This window comes from Bos mutus, chromosome 29 (genome assembly GCF_027580195.1).
Source record: "Bos mutus isolate GX-2022 chromosome 29, NWIPB_WYAK_1.1, whole genome shotgun sequence".
Lineage (NCBI taxonomy): Eukaryota > Metazoa > Chordata > Mammalia > Artiodactyla > Bovidae > Bos > Bos mutus.
The window spans coordinates 25,670,595-25,692,874 of record NC_091645.1 but is presented as its reverse complement, the minus strand read 5'-3'; the positions used below and the strand labels follow the sequence as shown (position 1 = coordinate 25,692,874).

The window sequence follows — 22,280 nt, the reverse complement described above, 5'->3', positions numbered from 1 at the left end:
TTTTCACCTGCAGGCCCCTCCGTTTCAGCAGATGACATCACTGTTCCCTCTGTTACCCAGCCCAGAAATTGAGATATAAGCTTGATGCTTCCCTTCCCTTTACCCCACATCCAATCCACTAGCAAGTCCTGTGATTCTATTTCCAGATTTCATCTCTAATCCATTAACCTGCTCTCATGGGCACCTCCAAGACCATTTCTCACCTGGGTTCCTGCAGCCGTTGTCTAACTAGTCTCCCCATCTTCATGGTTTCCCTTTCTGCTTAAGTTGGCTGTATAACTTATCATCTAAACCAAGTCACTTTCCAGAACGAAAAGGGACATTAGTAATAATCATACCAGGATGACAGGAATAAACTGGGACTGTCACAGACAAAAGAGGCCTGTTTCTCTAGCACACAGACTGATAGTTGAAGCCATAGTCTGATCCTGTGTCCCTTCTACTTAAAACTCTTCAGCAGACCTGGTCCCTGGTCATGTTCTGGCCTCATCTCATGCCATACCCTCCCAGCTCTCTGCTCTCCAGCCACATTGGTTTTCCCTCAGTCCCACCAATGAGTCAAACTCTAATTTATAGGTATGTGGTATTGCCTTTGCCCTGAACATGCTTCCCACCCATCCTTCACAAGGCTGCTTCCATCTTTCCTGCGCCTCTTACTTGAAATTCCTCTTCAGGATGGCCTTCTCCGACTCGACATGGGTAGCCTACCATGGCTATTACTTCTTTCCTAGCAATCATCAATATGTGAGATGATTTTATTCATTTCTTGGTTTGCTTTTTCTGTTATTTTGGTTTTTTTTTTGGGGGGGTGGCGTGTTTTGATGGTTTTCTTGGTCTGTATTCAACCCTAGATTGTAACAATTTCTGTCTCATTTAACTTTAAATATCTAGCACTAAGCACAGTATCTGGCATGTAATAGGACTTCAATGCTTACTGAACAAGTGAATGAGTGAAAGAATTAATTTTTTTAACTGACTAGTAAAAAGGGAATTTTTTCAGGGTAATGCATTACGAAATGTACTTCCATTATACTGCATCATCTTTATCCATTCACTCACTGGTGGACTTTAAGGTGCTTTAGATGGTTTCCATATCTTGGCTGTTGTAAATATGCTGCAGTTAACACAGGGGTGCATGGATATTTTCTCTTTATATTTTTAAATTGAGGTATAATTGATGTACAATATTTCATAAGTTTCAGATGTCCAACACAGAGATTCACAATTTTTAAAAAGTATACGGCATTTATAGTCATTATAAAATACTGGCTATATTTCCTGTGCGTCCTTATAGCTTGTTTCATACAGAGTAGTTTGTACCCCGCAATCCTCTACCCCTATCACGCCCTTTCCTCCCTTCTCTCTCCCTACCGGTAATCACTAATTTGTTCTCTTTAACTGTGAGTCTCTTTTTTTTTTTGTTATACTCAGGTTTATTTTTTAGATTCCACATGTAAGTACATCAAAGTTGTCATCACACACAAAAAAATTGTCATTGTGTATGGTGATGGGTGGTAACTAGACTTATCGTGATGATCATTGCACAATATATACAAATATCAAATCATTGCACTGTATACTTGAAACTAATGTCATGCTGTATGCTAATGATATCTCAACTAAAGCAATAATAAAAGCTATTCCAGTCATCACCCGGTATCCCTGGAAGAGAGGAACCAGAGAGCCTGAGCTTGTGTTTGATCCATTTCGAGTCAAGTCCCTAGGCACCCCTCACAGAAAGTTCTTTCTCCAGAGAAAGTTAATTTAAGCCTCAATAAACTGAGAACAGAAAACGGTCATCACCTGGGATTCGGCTAGAAATGCAAAATCTCAAGCTGTACCTCAGATCTACCACAGCAGGCAGGACCAGTTACATAATGTATGGTACCAGTCCCAAATAAACATGTACAGAAATTCTTAAAAACTCCAAGATGATGAAAGCGGGGCATTAAACCAAGCACAGGGCTGTGCTACGCATGGGGCTCTGCATGGCTGCACAGCCTCAGGCCACGAAGACGGGCAGTTTAACTAGGAAAAGCCGAGGAATTCAAAACACTGATATAAAGCCATGAAACCCAGGCTTTGCCTATTAGTACCAGATAAAATCGTGCTTAGGTCACTAGTATATGTCATCTCGAATATTCAGACGGAGTCAGAGTAGTCCATCTGGAATAATGTATTATTACCTGGGCAAGCTGGGAAAACCCCAGTCCAGGAAAATATTCTCTGTATTTAGGACACAGCAGTGCCAGTGTTTTTCTGAGTCCTCTGGGAAGAAATACCAAGCAGGAATTTCCCAGCCTCTCTTGCGGTTTGTATTTTATCCACTAGACCAAGGTTGACTGGAAGCTCCAGGCTAGTCATCTCTGCCCAGCAGCGTTGTGTTGTAATTCTGTACTGCTCCTCAGGAAGTTTCATGGTACCCAGATTTCTTTTAAATGAATGGGTGAGAAAAACTGGGTTTGCTCAAAATTTTACCCTAAAGTTACTGTTCCCGACAAAAGGGGCAATTTCAGTCCCTTGTTGAGCCACAGAACAGTTAAGATGATAAATTTTATATTATCTGCATTTTTTAATTAAAAAAAAATAATAAAAAAAAAAAAAAAACCTTGCCATGTGGAACTACAAGGGACAGAACCCCGGTGGAATTTCAGCAGATGGGCCCTGGGGCAAAGGGCAGGTCAGGGTTGAGCAGGGGCACGACCAGAGGGCAAGTGCAGAGGTGTCCGTGAACAGCGCCCAGGATGAGAGACAAACTTGGGCTCTGAAACTGAGAACAAGAATCTGGGAACAAGTCATCGAGGGCCTGGTCAACAACTTTTAATCAATACTCAATCTAAGAAAGAGAGAGGGGGACTCCCCTGGTGGACCAGTGGTTAAGACTTCACCTTCTAATGCAGGAGTATGGGTTCAATCCCTGGTCAGGCACCCCACTCCAGTACTCTTGCCTGGAAAATCCCATGGACCGAGGAGCCTGGTAGGCTGCAGTCCACGGGGTCGCTATGAGTTGGACACGACTGAGCGACTTCACTTTCACTTTTCACTTTCATGCATTGGAGAAGGAAATGGCAACCCCACTCCAGTGTTCTTGCCTGGAGAATCCCAGGGACGGGGGAGTCTGGTGGGCTGCCATCTATGGGGTCACACAGAGTCAGACATGACTGAAGTGACTTAGCAGTAGCAGTAGCAGCAGGGAGCTAAGATTCCACATGCCTTGCAGTCAAAAAAACAAAACATAAAACAGAAGCAATATTGTAAGAAATTAAAAATAAATTAAAAAATAAAGTGTTTTTTAAAATGATCCACATCAAACAAAATTTTTTTAAAAAAGAAAGAGAATTTTATTTGAGCCAACATGAAGATTACAACTCAGGAGACAGTCTTTCAGAAAGTTCTGAGGGGAATTCCCTGGCGGTTCAGTGGTTAGGACTCTACCCTTTCACCACTGAGGGCACAGGTTCGAACCCTGGTCAGGGAACTAAGGTCCAGTAAGCTTTGGGATGTGGCCAAAAATAAACAATTAAAAAAAAAAAAAAAAGCCCTGAAGACTGTTCCACCCATTAGAGGTCAAAGCAGTTATATGTTTTTGAGACAAAAAGTTATACATCAAAGTGTCACACTGACAGTTGACATAGTCCAACAAATGGGTAATGCGTCATTGTGACTCCTTATAGGATCAAGGAAGGAAGGCTTAACTCCTAAGGAGTTACCTTGCTGGTGCCAGGAGGAAATTGCTTTTTTTTTTTTTTTTCTTTTTTGGCAAGCAGGCATTCCTGTGTCTTTTAAGGGAATCTAGTTAATGTAACACAGACTCACAGTGTACACTAAAGGGGAGAGGATAGTAGTTCAAAAGGCAGAGAAAACTTTACGTTAAATTTTTTTCTTGTCCTGCCTTAAAATAATTTTTTTCATCAGTTTTAAATACCAAGCTCAAGGATTGGGGATTTGGATTTGGAAAGCAGAGGGGAGCTACGAAAGTTTCCAGTTGGGAAGGGGTTGAAGGCTATGCCTCAGAGGATAAGGATTCTGACAGAGAGTCTCCAATGAACTTCCCATGAGACCCAAAGAACCAGTCACTCTGAGGGGCCGAGGTTTATCTACCAACTAGGATAACCTGAACAATGTGGGGATAGGAGACAAGTTGAAGGAGGTTAAACTAGGCCTTAGTTCTACAAGTCCAGGTCGGGGGCAGGATTCCCACATCTGTATTTGTTAACAAGACCGGTGATGATTCTAATGTGTGGCAAGTCTGTGAATCACCTGAGTGACACTGAAGGTTGGTTCCATTGTGATGTGCTGGGACCACGTGGTGGTGGTAGGGGGCAAGGCAGTGTTTAGAAGCGTTAGAGAAAACCACAGGACCCAGATAGTGCCACTGGTGCTAAAGCCCACAGAACTGAGACTGTAATAATCAACCAAGTTGCAATTTCAACCCTCCCCAGAAATGTAATCTTAACCAGTGGAACTTTGTGGTCAGAGGTAATCTGCCAGTGGGCCTTCTCCATTCATCCCATCTCACCACCTCCACCCCCAAGAGATAATATGCATGATAAGTCTTAATGGTCCCTTTTCCACAAAAAGATATCCTGATCGACAAATAATTCTTTCTTTTCTTTTGCTAATAACTCCCTTGTCTCACCCTTCTTTCTATAAAAGCCCTCCCCTTCGTATACCCATTCAGAGCACTCTTCTAGTTATTAGATGGGATGCTGCCTGATCATGAGTCATTGAATAAAGCAATTAGACCTTTAAATTCACTGTTCAATTTTGTTTTTTAACAGAAGTGAAGGAAGTTCCCTAAAGACTGATGTGATTGTCTCAGTAAGAAGTAACGACAATGTGGACTGGTGGCAACAGAGAATAGAAAAATAAGTAACTGTTGGAAACAATCACCAATGTTGAATTGAGGGAATTTACCTAGTAACTGAAAGTGAGGGTTGAGGAAGGGGGAAGAGACAAGATAACAAGATTTTGAGCCTTGATCAGGGCAGTGACAAATTATATACAGACAAGGAAATTATTCCAATTTTGGGCTTCCTGTTCTTGTCCATTCATGAAAATCAATTACACAGGTCTGATCATTACTGGGTAAAATGATATTCCAAATATTTCAAATAAGAGCTAGTATTTATTACCGAGACACAGGCACTACGTTCTGCATTTTGTAGGTAGTTTTGCTTTACACTTATTATCTCATTTAATCCTCCGTTACCTAAGGCAGGGCTACTATTAACCCCATTTCACAGATAAGGAAACTGAAACCTGCAGAAACAAAGCAACTTACCTGAGGTCAATAAGAAAAAGAGCAGACACTCAAAGCCAGTCTGCCTCAGAAACTGCCAACTACAAATTGGCACTTGTCAATTGCTTCTACAAGGATTAAATCATGAACTGAAGGAATTCAGGGTAGAGACCAAGAATGAAACACTCCAGTGACCTGGGAAAAACTGACTGAACAAGTCTTCAGATAGCTATTTTCAGAAGACTTTATGAGCTCAATCCTTGCCTCTCCTCTGCTGCTGCTGCTGCTAAGTTGCTTCAGTCGTGTCCAACTCTCTGCGATCCCATCAGGGAGCCCACCAGGCTCCCCTGTCCCTGGGATTCTCCAAGCAAGAACACTGGAGTGGGTTGCCATTTCCTTCTCCAATGCATGAAAGTGAAAAGTGAAAGGGAAGTTGCTCAGTCATGTCCAACTCTTAGCGACCCCATGGACTGCAGCCCACCAGGTTCCTCCGTCCATGGGATTTTCCAGGCAAGAGTACTGGAATGGGGTGTCATTGCCTTATCCGTGCCTCTCCTCTAGAAGAGCACTAAAATCATTAACAGTGACATCTGTTCCTCCTGACCAGTAGCAAGGTTCTGCCAAAATTGTGCTTGGCTGCAAGCACCCTCCTTCACTAAAGTCATTTGTAACACTCCTCACTCCTACGTCTTTGGAACAGTTTCTTAGAGCTATCTGAAATGCCATCTCCCAGATTATAGCGTTGTAGCCACGTGTTCCGGGAAACAAACTCACTCAGAAGGACAATGCAGATAGTGGAGTGCAGTTTATTACACCAGCGGGCCCAACGCAGAGTCTCCTCTTAGTCAAGGACCCCGACCAACATTTGTGAAAATCTTTTATACCCCATGTGTACCCACCAGTGTCTGAACCCACCACTCCAAATTCCTTGAGACTTACATAAACAAAGGAAGGGTAAATACAATCCCAATAACCCCATCATTCATGTGTTATGTGTTCAAACAGTTAAACAATTGGCCAATAATCAATAAGCCCGAGGTTACACTCTGATAGGTACAGAAAAATTTATGGCCTGTCCAGAGGGGGTCTTATCCTTCTGTTGTCATTTCCATAGGCACTAAACACAGAGTTCAGAGTCCATTGGAGAGGTGGCCAAGCATGATCAGCATGAACAGGCCTAAGATGGAGTCCAGGCCCTGTGAATTCTCTATTCAATAGTTCTCATTTTGCCTCAAATAAAACAACTCACAACTGTCACATTGTGCTTTTCCCCACAATGGACAAAGCCAGGCTAGCAGCCACTATGCTACCCTGAAGCCCTGTTAAAACACCAGTCAGGCCTGGGTGCAGGCGTAAAAGTGAGACAAGCACAGGGCAAGTGAAAGATTACAAGTTGTACTTGCAAACACTGCCTAATATCCAAGTAGACTGTTCAAATATAAATGTTTAACTGAATGGGATTTTTGCCAGCTGAACTGATTGTAGCTGTACTGGGTTACTTGACATGTGAGTCTGTAAAGAGTGAAAACCCTCCTGTTACTGTCAGATTTTGTCATTACACAGTGACCATGCAAAAGATGGTCTAGAGGAAATCCCAGGAGGAGGAAACTGCCTGAGCTGGCACAACTGTGCAATCATTTATGACACATCTTTCTAGGGCACATTACATCTATCCTCATTTATCAAAAGGGTACAGAGAATTTTCTAGCATTAAAGGAAAAAAAATTTCACCCGAATTTATTTTCCAAGGAAAACAAGCAAAAATCCCATTCAGTTGGTAAGGGACAGGGAGGCTTGGCATGCTGCAGTCCATGGGGTCACAAAGTCAGACAGGACTGAGTGACTTAATTGATAGGAAATCTATTATATTTGGTCTTCATCACCTTGCCTGGGCACAGAGTTCCTAAAACCCTTGGAATTTCCAAAGTGATAGGTGTCTTTTTGATGTTAATAAGGTGACTTTCGACCACACCTAAGGATGGGGGCTGGCTGACAGTGCAGCCAACCCCCCGTGATTAAAGGGCTGGAACTTCCAGTCCTGACACTGGCCATTGGCCACTGAACTCAACCTCCAGCCCGTATCCCAAGACTGCTGCTGCTTTATCTACAGCTTCTGCTTGGTGAACACGTAGCCTTCCATCTGCAGTGGCACTGGGAGAGGGCACGGAAATTCCTTGCCCCTTCCCCATACCATCCCCTCCATCCAGCTATTCCTGAGTTATAGGCTTTTATAATAAATTGATAAATCTATGTAAGTAAAATGTATCTCTGGAGATCTGCAAGCCACTCTAGCAAATTAATCGAACCCAAGGAGTGGATCATGGGAATCTCTGGTTTATAGCCAACTGGTCAGAAACACAGGCACACATGGGCAATATAGTGGGTTCAGTCCCCAGACCACAGCAATAAAGCGAGTCACATGAATTTTTAGTTTTCCAGTGCATAGAAAAGTAATATTTATATTCTACAATAGTCTATTAAGCATGCAATAGCATTGTCTTAAAATTCAGTGTATAAGCCTTAATTTAAGAATACTTTATTGCTAAAAAAGTGCTAACCATTATCTCAGCCTTCAGCAAGTTGTAATTTTTTTCCTGGGAGAGGGTCTTGCCTCCATGTTGATGGTAGCTCACTGATCAAGGTGGTGTTTCCTAAAGCTGGGGGGTCACTGTGGTGATTTCTTAAAGTAAGACAACACTGGAGTTTGCCACATCATTGACTCTTCCTTCTCTTCCTCTCACAAATGACTTTTCTGTAGCATGCAATACTTTATAGTATTTTACCCATAGTAAGAGTTCTTTCAAAATTAGTCAATTTTCTCTCAACCCTGCCAATGCTTTGTCAACGAAGTTTATGTAGTATCTTAAATCTGTTGTCAACAATCTTCCCAGCATCTTCACCAGTAGATTCCATCTCAAGAACTCATTTTCTTTGCTTATCCAAAAGAAGATAAACTCTCTTCATCCATTAAAAGTTTTATCATGTGATTACAGCAATTCAATCATATCTTCAGGATCCACTTTTAATTCTAGTTTTCTTGCTCTTTGTACCACATGTGCAATTACTCCCTCCACTGAAGTCTTGAACCCCTCAGTCACCGATGAGGGTTGGAACAAACTTCTTCCAAATTCCTATCAATGTTAGTATGTTGACCTGTTACCATGAATCATGAATGTTCTTAATGGCACCTAGAATGGTGAATTCTTTCCAGGTTTTCAATTTACTTTGCCCAGATCCATCAAAGGAATCATAATATATGGCAGCTATAATCTTACAAAATGTACTTCTTAAGAAATAATATTTTTAAGTTGAAATTATTCCTTCATCCATGGACTGCAGAACGAATGTGTTAGCAGGCATAAAAACGTTAATCTTGTTTTGTATCTCTTTCTTGGGCAATGAAGTACATTGTCAGTGAGCAGTAATACCTTGAAAAGAATCTTTTTTTCTGAGCAGTAGGTCTCAACAGTGAGCTTAAAATATTCATTAAACCATGTTGTAAATACTTGTGCTTTCATCCAGATTTTGTGGTTCCACTTACAGAGCACAGGCAGAGTAGATTCAGCCTAACTCTTAAGGCCCCAGGATGTTCACCATGGTAAATAAGCATTGGCTTCAATTCAGTCACTATCTGCATTAGCCCCTAACAGGAGAGTAAGCCTGTCCTTTGAAATTTGAAACCAGACACTGACTTTGCCTCTCTAGCTAGATGAAAAGTACTAGATGGCATTCTTTTCAAATGCTGTTCCATCAACACTGAAAATCTGTTATTTAGTGTAGCCACCTTCATTAATGATCTTAGATCTTCTGGACAACTTGCTGCAGCTTCTACATCAACACTTGCTGCTTCACCTTCAGTTCAGTCGCTCAGTCGTGTCCGACTCTTTGCGACCCCATGAATCCCAGCACTCCAGGCCTCCCTGTCCATCACCAACTCCCGGAGTTCACCCAGACTCAAGTCCATCGAGTCAGTGATGCCATCCAGCCATCTCGTCCTCTGTGGTCCCCTTCTCCTCCTGCCCTCAATCCCTCCCAGCATCAGAGTCTTTTCCAATGAGTCAACTCTTCGCATGAGGTGGCCAAAGTACTGGAGTTTCACCTTCAGCATCATTCCCTCCAAAGAAATCCCAGGGCTGATCTCCTTCAGAATGGACTGGTTGGATCTCCTTGCAGTCCAAGGGACTCTCAAGAGTCTTCTCCAACACCACAGTTCAAAAGCATCAATTCTTTGACACTCAGCCTTCTTCACAGTCCAACTCTCACATCCATACATGACCACAGGAAAAACCATAGCCTTGACTAGACGGACCTTTGTTGGCAAAGTAATGTCTCTGCTTTTGAATATGCTATCTAGGTTGGTCATAACTTTCCTTCCAAGGAGTAAGCGTCTTTTAATTTCATGGCTGCAGTCACCATCTGCAGTGATTTTGGAGCCCAAAAAAATAAAGTCTGACACTGCTTCCACTGTTTACCCATCTATTTCCCATGAAGTGATGGGACTGGATGCCATGATCTTCGTTTTCTGAATGTTGAGCTTTAAGCCAACTTTTTCACTCTCCTTTTTCACTTTCATCAAGAGGCTTCTGAGTTCCTCTTCACTTTCTGCCATAAGGGTGGTGTCATCTGCGTATCTGAGGTGATTGATATTTCTCCCAGCAATCTTGATTCCAGCCTGTGTTTCTTCCAGTCCAGCATTTCTCATGATGTACTCTGCATATAAGTTAAATAAACAGGGTGACAATATACAGCCTTGACATACTCCTTTTCCTATTTGGAACCAGTCTGTTGTTCCATGTCCAGTTCTAACTGTTGCTTCCTGACCTGCATACAGATGATTCTCAAGAGACAGATCAGGTGGTCTGGTATTCCCATCTCTTTCAGAGTTTTCCACAGTTTATTGTGATCCACACAGTCAAAGGCTTTGGCATAGTCAATAAAGCAGAAATAGATGTTTTTCTGGAACTCTCTTGCTTTTTCCATGATCCAGCGGATGGTGGCAATTTGATCTCTGGTTCCTCTGCCTTTTCTAAAACCAGCTTGAACATCAGTAAGTTCATGGTTCACGTATTGCTGAAGCCTGGCTTGGATAATTGTGAGCATTATTTTACTAGCATGTAAGATGAGTGCAATTGTGTGGTAGTTTGAGCATTCTTTGGCATTGCTTTTCTTTGGGACTGGAATGAAAACTGACCTTTTCTAGTCCTGTGGCCACTGCTGAGTTTTCCAAATTTGCTGGCATATTGAGTGCAGCACTTTCACAGCATCATCTTTCTGGATTTGAAATAGCTCAACTGGAATTCCATCACCTCCACTAGCTTTGTTTGTAGTGATGCTTTCTAAGGCCCACTTGACTTCACATTCCAGGATGTCTGGCTCTAGGTCAGTGATCACACCATTGTGATTATCTGGGTTGCGAAGATCTTTTTTGTACAGTTCTTCTGTGTATTCCTGCCACCTCTTCTTAATATCTTCTGCTTCTGTTAGGTCCATACCATTTCTGTCCTTTATTGAGCCCATCTTTACATGAAATGTTCCCTTGGTATCTCTAAGTTTCTTGAAGAGATCTCTAGTCTTTCCCATTCTGTTGTTTTCCTCTATTTCTTTGCATTGATCACTGAGGAAGGCTTTCCTATCTCTTCTTACCATTCTTTGGAACTCTGCATTCAGATGCTTATATCTTTCCTTTTCTCCTTTGCTTTTCACTTCTCTTCTTTTCACAGCTATTTGTAAGGCCTCCCCAGACAGCCATTTTGCTTTTTTGCATTTCTTTTCCATGGGGATGGTCTTGATCCCTGTCTCCTGTACAATGTCACGAACCTCATTCCATAGTTCATCAGGCACTCTATCTATCAGATCTAGGCCCTTAAATCTATTCCTCACTTCCACTGTATAATAAGAGATTTGATTCAGGTCATACCTGAATGGTCTAGTGATTTTCCCTACTTTCTTCAATTTAAGTCTGAATTTGGTAATAAGGAGTTCATGATGTGAGCCACAGTCAGCTCCCGGTCTTGTTTTTGTTGACTGTATAGAGCTTCTCCATCTTAGGCTACAAAGAACATAATCAATCTAATCTCGGTGTTGACCATCTGGTGATGTCCATGTGTAGTCCTTGTGTTGTTGGAAGAGGGTGTTTGCTATGACCAGTGCATTTTCTTGGCAAAACTCTATTAGTCTTTGCCCTGCTTCATTCTGTATTCCAAGGCCAAATTTGCCTGTTACTCCAGGTGTTTCTTGACTTCCTACTTCTGCATTCCAGTCCCCTATAATGAAAAGGACATCTTTATTGGGTGTTAGTTCTAGAAGGTCTTGTAGGTCTTCATAGAACATAAAGACAACTTCTTTCCTTAACCTTCATGGACCAACCTCTGCCAGCTTCAAATATTTCTTCTGCAGCTTCCTCATCTCTCTCAGCCTTGCTGTGGATTACGCTCTGGCTAAAGAGAATGCTCTGGTTGGTTTGAGCTTGTATCTAGACTACTAAAAATTTATCCGTATCAGCAACAAGACTGTTTCACTTTTTTCTCATTCTTGTATTCATCAGAGTAGTATTTTTAATTTCCATCGCATACTTTTCCTTCACATTCACAATTTGGCTGTTTGATACAACAGGCCTAGCTTTCAGCCTACTCCAGCTTTCAACATGCTTTCCTCACTTAGCTTAATCATTTCTACCTTTTGATTTAAAGTGAGATGTATAACTAGTTCTTCCTTTCGCTTGAATACTGAAGAGGCCACTATAAGGTTATTAATTGGCCTATTACTGTGTGTCAGTCAATGGGAAGGCCTGAAGAAAGGGAAAGAGAAGGGGAATAATCGGTTGAAACAGTCATAACACACATTTCTCAATTAAGTTCACTGCCTTACGTGGGTGCAGCGACACCACAAAACATGTACAGCAGTAATGATGAAGATTACTGACAAAGATCTCCATGACAAGTAAGTGGAAAACTCTGTATTTCGTAAGAATCACAAAAATGTGACAGAGACACAAAGTGAGGAAATGCTGTTGGAAAACTGTACTGATGGACTTATTCAATGCAGCGCTGCCACAAATCTCCAATTTGTTTAAAAAAAAAAAAAAAGAACAGTATCTGCAAAGAACAACAAAACAAAGTGCAATAAAAAGAGGGACGCTCGTACAGTTAACAACCTGGACCCGTGACTGGCATCTTAAGTGCTGGCAGATTTGTGGAAATGAGCCCTTAACCTGCAGAATTCACTGCCATCTCTGGATTGACTTTCTAATGAGTGGAAAGGACACTCAGCTGGTACTGGAGAATTCCTTGGTGTGGGGAAACACACAACACACACACACCCTGCCACATACTGGTGACCAAAACTGTTAGGATTTCCTAACAGGAAGGAACCAACTCTCTAAACTGTTAGACGGCCATTTGTGTCTCTAGTTTTCTGGCTGTGTTATAAATGAAAAAAAAAAGAAGTGAATCATTCAATGTATCCAACATTTTGCCTATTCCACGCTGAGTTTACACCACACCTTCCTGCAAATTACACACAATAAACCTCATGTCTACATTCTAGTCAAATAACATTTTAAATCAGATTTTACATTTATTATTAATAAAACATGCCGTGTTAGTATACAGAAGCCTGAAAATGGTAATCTAGTACTTGGCTTAAATAATACAAGCACCTGCTGCAGTCTTTATCAAGACTCAACCTGCCTGTATCATGGTCCTTAAAAAACAAATTTTACAAGTGCATGATTCCTTTGGGCTACTTTACTTAGGAAAGACTGGAGTAAAACATCTCTAGTAATCAATTAGTTTTATATAGGTTCAATTAGAAAATATCAAGCACTAGAAAAAAATATATTCTAAATTAGCTCAATTTAAATATTCATTTTCATTTTTACATTTAATTTGAATCTTCAATGTTTCACTTATTTTATGTGTTAATTACATTCTACCAGGTTTTACTTTGGTAATTTCTCAAGTATCCCAGAGAAGATAAGAAAGAATTAAATTTCTATCAACTACATTGTATGTCTTCATATGACCAGGTTGAGAAACTTTTGCTCCCTGCATAGCAGTCATGACAGGAAAAGAATTCTCCCAGTCCACCAACAAGGAACCAATAATTCTACTGTCCAGCATAAGGGCTGCACAGCTGGGGATATTCACATTCTGCTTCCTTCCAGAGCATTTTGTTTTAGCAAACAAGGACTGATTGCTTTCAAAATTCAACTTTGGTTGAAAAACACTGAGGTCACAAATAGAGCCACAAATGCAGAGGTAACAGACAGGGATGATGATGCTCCCAAAAAGGCGCTGGATCTCTGGTGGGGCCTTTCCTTCAAGAACAAATGTGTTCAGGAGGCTCAGGAGCACAACTCAGTCTTTCTCAACATGTCGGGACACCCTGCTGTGTCTTCTTCAGCTAGGCCTGTTGAGACCACAGAAACCGATCACATTTTTCGAGCATGCTTTGTATCAAGGCTCTGAAATCCCAAAGAAAAGAAACAAGCAAATTTAGTTGTCATTGTTTATTCTTTTCAGAAGTAAAGGATTCAATAAGCTGACTGACTCTGTGCATCAAAAGACAAAACTAACAGAGTGAAAAGGCGTCCTATGAATATGACACCTTCTCCTATACAATAGGGGAAAATATTTGCAAATCATGTATCTCAGAGGTTAATATCCACAATATGTAAAGAACTCATATGACCAAAAAAAAAAAAAATGCAATTTAAAAATGGGCAAAAAACTTGAACAGGTATTTTTCCAAAGATGACATTCAAATGGCCAACAAGCATATGAAAAGGTGTTCAATACCACTAATCACTATCATCTCATGCCCATTAGGGTAGATAACTATCAAAAAGTAATAGTAATAACTAGTGTTGGCAGGGATGTGGAGTAACAGGAACCCCTGTGCACCACTGGTGGAAATGCAGAATGGTGCGGGATCCATGGAAATTAGTATAGGAGTGTCTCAAAAAATTAAAAACACAAGTACCATCTGATCCAGCAACTCCACACCTGGGTATACACCCAAAAGAACTGAATGCAGGGTCTCAAAGAGAGATTTGTATCCTCATGTTCACAGCAGCATTACTCAAAATAGCAAGAGGCAGAAGCAACCCAAGTGGCTATCAAGAGATGAGCGGATAAACAAAATGTGGTTATATACACATAACAAAATATTACTCAGTCCCAGGAAAAAAGGAAACTGTCAAATGCTGCAACACGGTTAAGGACAGTATGCTAAGTGAAATAAGCCAGCCACAAAAAGACACACAAATAGGACCACAAATGCAGAGGTAACAGACCCTGTCTGTTACCTCTGCATTTGTGATCCCAGACAGAAAGAACAGTGCTTGCCAGGGAGGGGGCAGAGGGAGGAGGGGGGAATCGTGGGGACAGAGTTTCAGTTCTGTAAGATGAAAAAGTTCTGGAAATTAACTGCACAATGACACGAATATACTTAACACAACTGAACCAACTACTTAAAAATGGTCATGTTATCTGTATTTTACCACAATTTTTAAAAATAAAATTTTTTTTTTAAAAAACTGACTGAGATGATTAGGTGGGTGTATGTGTGTGTGTGTGTGAGTCACTCAGTCGTGTCCGAATCTTTGTGACCCCATGGACTGTAGCCCACCAGGCTCCTCTGTCCATGGGATTCTCCAGGCAAGAATACTGGAGTGGACTGCCATTCCCTTCTCCAGGGGATCATCCCAACCCAGGGATCAAACCCCAGTCTCCTGCATTGCAGGTATTAGGTATGTGGTACAAATAGTATTCTTAAAGAACTGAGTATACATCATATTTGGGTATCCACATCGACCTACAAGTGTCTTGGTCACGACTATGAACAAAGTATTACTTTAGCCTCGTCCCTTAATCACCTAAATCAACAGAGTAATCTCTGTCCCCCCATCTGTGAGGGGTTGGGAATATGTGATCTATACAGTCCCGTCCCCCTCTGAACATTTGTGGGATTCTACACTCCCCAAGTGCTTGTGGACAGGGCAGGACGAAGGCAGGACAGACAGACATTAATTACCTCTGCCTTTTCTCGGCAATTCTCAGGATATCACAGGTTCTGGTAAACCTCTCTGACAGGTCCAGGGTCAAACCACATTCCTGGAGCAGTGACCAGGCCCGGTCTGGGCCCATGGCCTTAGCTAATAGGAGGGCCACGTTCTCCACAGTGATAGGGGAAGGCCCATCGCTGAAGGTTCCATCTGGTGACTGCTGGGGGGCTGGCTTTGTGCTTGTGTTCTGCACCAGATGTAGGAGAAGCTTCCATTCTTCCACAGTTTCTGGGATCCAACCTATGCAAACACACAGAAACAATGTGGGCTCTGAGCACTCTGCCTGCATACAGGAGAAACCATTCGGAAAAATGTTTCATACCAAACATAAAAATATTAAAAGAACATAATCTCACCATTCCAACACAAAGCTGTTTTCTGAATATTTGTTGAATAAATAGCTCAAGACAAGGAGAAGCCATGAAATTAGCCTCTACATTCTTTCATTTGCTCACGCAGTAATAACCCAGGGTACACTCCATGCTGCTGCTGCTGCTAAGTCGCTTTAGTCGTGTCCGACTCTGTGCGACCCCATAGACGGCAGCCCACCAGACTTCCCCGCCCCTGGGATTCTCCAGGCAAGAACACTGGAGTGGGTTGCCATTTCCTTCTCCAATGCATGAAAGTGAAAAGTGAAAGTCAAGTCTCTCAGTCGTGCCCAACTCTTAGCAACCCCATGGACTACAGCCTACCAGGCTCCTCTGTCCATGGATTTTCCAGGCAAGAGTACTGGACACTTCATGCTAGGCACTGAATATGAATGTGAAAGACAGACATGATGAGTCCTGCACTGCTGTGGAGCTTATGGTCTAGTAAAGGACAAAGAACTTAGTAAACACGTAAACAAATCTATGTTTATAAATTGTGCTAAGTGCTTGCTATAAAGGAAAAGATCAAAGAGCCATTCAAGAGGCTGGCAAGTTTTGGACAGTTTTTTTTCTTTTTCTTTTTTCTTGAGGATCAGAGGAGGGTTCTATGAGAGTGACATTTAAGCAAAGAGCTGAAAGATGAGACAAGTTCACCACGTGTGTGCATGTGACCTGTATGCATGTGACATACATGCATGGAAGGTGTCAGGAAGGAGGGGCGAAAGAGCTTACGTTTCTGATCAAGGAAATATGGAAGATGACACAGGAAGAAACCAGGTGATTTCAAGGAACTCAAAGGTGGAAGTGAGGATTGAGAATGAGATGACAGGGCCAGGCCATAAGGGACCAGCTTAAGAATCTAGACTTCAAGTCAAGTGTAAGGAGTTTCAAGGAGGAGAGCCACATAACCCAATTTTTCTTTACAAGAACCATTCTGAGCTTCAGTAACATGGTGGAGTGAAAAGCTACCTTAGTCTCCCCCATTCATCCGACATGTTTCAACCAGTAAAACACTCACAACGCCCCAAAGGAGGTGCCTGCGTCCAACACACCAAGATACTGGAGAATTTCCCACACAAATGCACAACTACAGGTGGTGAACTGGAACACATAGACGGGGCAGGGCCAAGGGAACAATAGAGACGGTGCCCGCAGGGCCCAGACCTCCAGCCCCAGAGAGGTTGGTAGGAGCAGGGGAGGTGGTGCACATGGCTCCAGTCACCCCCCGCCAAAGCCGCAAAGCCCAGGAATCTTACGACACTGGACATGGCTACTCTTCCCTACTCCTGGCTTCCTCCACAACAACAGTGGAACCTGCCACTCAAGGGATCCTGAACAGGAGGTGCACCAGGCGGCTATGCCAGCAACACTGGCAGAAGTAAGGTATCCATGGCCCCACAGGTACAAGAAATGATAATGAAGGCCACAGGGCAGTCAGAGGTGGAGGGCACCAAATGCTAACTTTCAAACATGAACAGAAGCAGCTGAGGGAAGAGAACCCAAAACGTGTGCTACGGCGCCATCTGCTGGAAAACAAAGGAAAGGCCTCTAATTTATAACCTATGGTGTTATCAGAGTCAAGCAGAGAGGTTACTTGCTACTTTTTTTTAACTTTACAATATTGTATTGGTTTTGCCATATATCAAAATGAATCTGCCCGGTATACATGTGTACTTGCTACTTTAAATGTGCCAGCAGAGGAACAATTTCATCAAACATCATGAAGAACCATAGTAACACTTTTATCACAAAAGTACAATGACAATTCTCCAGTAACCACACTTAAAGTTACAGAATATTGTGAGCTAACTGATAAGAGAATTCAAAACAGCCTTCATGAAGAAAGTCAAAGAGCTACAAAAAAAGAGCAAAACAGAGAGGCAGTTCAATGAACTCAGGAATAAAAGTGAACAGAGAGGAAAAAATGAATGAACAGAGGAATACTTTACTAAAGAGTTTAAAACTCTAAGAAAGGAGGACTTATTCGGTGATCCAGTGATTAAGACTCTGCACTTCCAATGCAAGGGGCACGGGCTTGAACCCTAGTCAGGGAACTAAGATTCCACATGTCCTGGGATACAAGGAGGGTTGTGTACACAAATCAATTCACATAAACACATTAACAAAATCAAGGACGAAAAGCATATGATCATTTCAATAGATGCAGAAAAAGCATATGACAAGATTCAATGCCCATTTATGATAAAAGAAATTCAATAAAGTGGGTATAGAAGGAACATAATGCAACATAAAAAGGCCATATACGACAAATCCAGAACTAATATCATTTTCAATGATGAAAAACTGAAAGCTAGTCCTCTAAAATCAGGAACAAGACAAGGATGCCCACTCTCACCACTCTTATTCAACATAGTACTGGAAATCTTCCAGTAGAGCAACCAGGCAAGAAAAAGAAATCAAAGGCATCCAAGTAGGAAAGGAAGAAGTGAAACTCACTATTTGTGGATGACGTGATTTTATATACAGAAAACCCTGAAGACAAGAACTATTAGAAATAAAAAACGAATACAGTTGCAGGGTACAAATCAACATTCAAAAATCTGTTACAAGGGGCTTCCCTGGTGGCTCTGTGGTAAAGAATCCATCTGTCAATGAAGGAGTTGTGGGTTCGATTCCTGGGTCAGGAAGATCCCACATGCCACAGAGCAACTAAGTCTATGCACCACAACTTCTGAGCCTGTGCTCCAGAGGCCGGGAGACGCAACTACTGAGCCCACGTGCTGCCAACTACTGAAGCCTGAGCACCTAGAGCCTGAGCTCCACGACAAGAGAAACCCACAAAGAGAAACCCATGCAGCAGTGAAGACCTAGCACAGCTAAAAGTAACTGAATACAATTTTTTAAAAAATCTGTTGTATTTCTATACGCTAACAATGAGCTAGCAGAAAAAGAAATTAAGAAAACAATTCAATTTACAATGAAAACAAAAAGAATACGATATTTATGAATAGGTTTAACCAAGGAAGTGAAAAACCTATACACTGAAAACTGTAAGACACACTGGAAAGAAACTGAAGAAGGCACAAATAAATGGAAAGATACTGCCTGCTCATGGACTGAAAGAGTTAACACTGTTAAAATGTCCATATTTCCAATGCATGCTATGGATTCAATGCAATCCTTACTGAAATCCCAGAAACATTTTTCCACAGAAATAAGACAAAAAATTCTAAGATTTATATGTAACCATGAAAGACCCCAAAATAGCCAAAACAATCCTGAATGAAAAGAACAAAGCTGGAGATATCACACGCCCTGATTTCAAACTATATTACAAAACCATAGTAATCAAAACAGCATGGTAGTGGCAGAAAAACAGATACATAGATCAATGGAATAAAACAGAGTCCAGAAATAAACCCATACACGTACGGACAATTAATACAAAACAAAGGAACAAGGCACATCCAATGGAGAAAGGATAGTGTCTTAAATAAATGGTGTTGGGGACACTGCTGGGGACATTTTTTTGCATGAGGCAAAAAAATGAAAGTAGACCACGATCTCACACCATACACAAGAACCAACTCAAAATGGATTAAAGACTTAAATAGACTCAAAACCATTAAACTAGAAGAAAACACAGACACAGCTCTCTTTGACATCAGTCTTAGCAATATCTTTCTAGATAGGTCTCCTCAGGCAAGGGAAATGAGCAAAAATAAACAAACAGGACTATATCAAACTAAAAAGCTTCTGCACAGGAAAAGAAACCATCCATAAAATGACAAGATGATCTACCAAATGGGAGAAGACATTTAAAATGATAAGGGGTTAATAACCAAAAATACACAATTGGTTGAAAAACTGGTCAAAGGCACTAAATAGATTTTTCCCAAAGATGACATACAGATGGGCAACAAGCAAATGAAAAGATGTTATGCATCACTAATTATTCAGTTCAGTTTAGTTCAGTTGCTCAGTGATGTCCAACTTTTTGTGACGCCATGAACCGCAGCACGCCAGGCCTCCCTGTCCACCACCAACTCCCGGAGTTCACCCAAACCCATGTCCATCGAGTCGCTGATGCCATCCAACCATCTCATCCTCTATCATCCCCTTCTCCTCCTGCCCTCAATCTTTCCCAGCATCAGGGTCTTTTCAAATGAGTCAGCTCCTCACATCAGGTGGCCAAAGTATTGGAGTTTCAGCTTCAACATCAGTCCTTCCAATGAACACCCAGGACTGATCTCCTTTAGAGTGGACTGGTTGGATCTCCTTGCAATCCAAGGGACTCTCAAGAGTCTTCTCCAGCACCATAGTTCAAAAGCATCAATTCTTCAGCACTCAGCTTTCTTTACAGTCCAACTCTCACATCCATACATAATTACTGGAAAAACCATAGCCTTGACCAGACGGACCTTTGTTGACAAAGTAATGTCTCTACTTTTCAATATGCTGTCTAGGTTGGTCATAACTTTCCTTCCAAGGAGTAAGTGTCTTTTAAGTTTATGGCTGCAATCACCATCTGCAGTGATTTTGGAACCCAGAAAAAAAATAAAGTCAGCCATTGTTTCCACTGTTCTATTTCTATGAAGTGATGGGACCAGATGCCATGATCTTAGTTTCCTGAATGTTGAGCTTTAAGCCAACTTTTTCACTCTCCTCTTTCACTTTCATCAAGAGGCTCTTTAGTTCCTCTTCACTTTCTGCCATAAGGGTAGTGTCATCTGCATATCTGAGGTTATTGATATTTCTCCTGGCAATCTTGATTACAGCCTGTGCTTCTTCCAGCCCAGCATTTTTCATGATGTACTCTGCATGTAAGTTAAATAAGCAGGGTGACAACATACAGCCTTGACGTACTCCTTTTCCTATTTGGAACCAGTCTGTTGTTCCACGTCCAGTTCTAACTGATGCTTCCTGACCTGCATACAGGTTTCTCAAGAGGCAGGTCAGGTGGTCTGGTTTTCCCATCTCTTTCAGAATTTTCCAGTTTATTGTGACCCACACAGTCAAAGGCTTTGGCATAGTCAATAAAGCAGAAATAGATGTTTTTCTGGAACTCTCTTGCTTTTTCCATGATCCAGCAGATGTTGGCAATTTGATCTCTGGTTCCTCTGCCTTTTCTAAAACCAGCTTGAATATCTGGAAGTTCACTAATTATTAGGGAAATGCAAATCAAAATCATATGAGATACCACTTCATACATGCCAGAATAGCTATCATCAAAAAGTCTACAAATAGCAAATATTGGCAAGGATGCAGAGAAAAAGGAACTGTTTGCACTGCTGGGAATGTAAACTGATGCAGCCACAGTTGAAAACAGGGAGGTCTCTCAAAAAACTACCATCTGATCCAGCAATCCCACTTCTAACATTTATCCAAAGAATATGAAAACACTATCGGAAAAGATCTATGCACCCCTATGCTCACTGCAGCACTATTTATAATAGCCAAGATGTGGAATCAACCTAAGTGCCCTTCAATAGATGAAAGGATAAAGATGTCACACACACACACACACACACACAGACACACACACACACAGATTATGGAATATTTCTCAGCCATTAAAAAAAAGAAGAAATCTTGCCACTTGTGGAACACAGATGGACCTTGAGGGTATTATGCTAAGTGCAATAAGTCAGACAAAGACAAACACCACATGATTTCACTCGTAGGTAGAATACACAAAACAAACAAAAACAAAACAAATGAACAAACCAAACAAAAACAAACATGTAGATACGAAGAACAGAGCAGTAGCTACCAGAGGGGATGGAGCCGGGGCAGGTGAATCGGGTAAGTGGGAACAAACGATGACAGACGGAAACTAAACTTTTAGCAGTGAGCTCTATGCTGAAGCTGAAACTCCAGTACTTTGGCCACCCCATGCAAAGAGTTGACTCATTGGAAAAGACCCTGATGCTGGGACGGATTAGGGGCAGGAGGAGAAGGGGACAACAGAGGATGAGATGGCTGGATGGCATCACTGACTCGACGGACATGAGTTTGCGTGAACTCCGGGAGTTGATGGACAAGGAAGCCTGGCGTGCTGCGATTCATGGGATCGGAAAGAGTTGGACATGACTGAGTAACTGAACTGAACTGAACTACATAGATTGATGAAAACTGATGAAAATTAAAAAAAAAAAAGTACCTTAATACTTGTAAAGGCTTAGGAAAATCTGACTGCTACTCTAAGTTCATCTTCATGATCTCTAACTTTGGGCTGTGTAAAAAGGCAACAGGATGCAGAGAAAAAAACCTGAGCACGAGCTTTAGAGACGATTGGACCTGGCCTGAACCCCAGTTCCAGCATTAACCAGTTGTATGACTGTGGGGAAACTAACTGTTCTTTTTCTGAGCCTCAATTATAGCTTCTGTAAAACAGAAGTAATAGTAACTATCCCACAGGTTTGTTATTTCATTTAAACTAGATGGAAAAGCATCTAGTAGAATGCCTCACACATTAGGCACTCATGAAATAGAAAAGTTGCCTGTAGTTTATTTCTAGTTATGATTTCACGATATACCAAGTAGTAAGGATCCAAAAAAACTCCACGAATTTGGCAAGTAGCTAGAATAAAGAAAATGACCATTGAAATGTTTACCACGTATCTTTACCGGAAAGCCTGTA

General features: G+C 41.6%; 1 protein-coding gene across 3 annotated transcripts in view; it reads right to left on the bottom strand.

Annotated features, from left to right (window-relative positions):
• Nucleotides 1-10,921: 10,921 nt before the first annotated feature.
• Nucleotides 10,922-22,280, bottom strand: part of HPS5 (HPS5 biogenesis of lysosomal organelles complex 2 subunit 2) — a 45,037-nt gene continuing 33,678 nt past the window's right edge. For all 3 annotated transcript variants that reach the window (XM_070365217.1, XM_005900693.3, XM_070365218.1), the window contains 2 exons: nucleotides 15,278-15,548; nucleotides 10,922-13,706 (listed from right to left, as the gene is read on the bottom strand). In XM_070365217.1, the coding sequence (XP_070221318.1) occupies nucleotides 13,646-13,706; nucleotides 15,278-15,548 (332 nt within the window). In that variant the 3' untranslated portion in view covers nucleotides 10,922-13,645. The remainder of the gene's footprint in view (nucleotides 13,707-15,277; nucleotides 15,549-22,280) is intronic.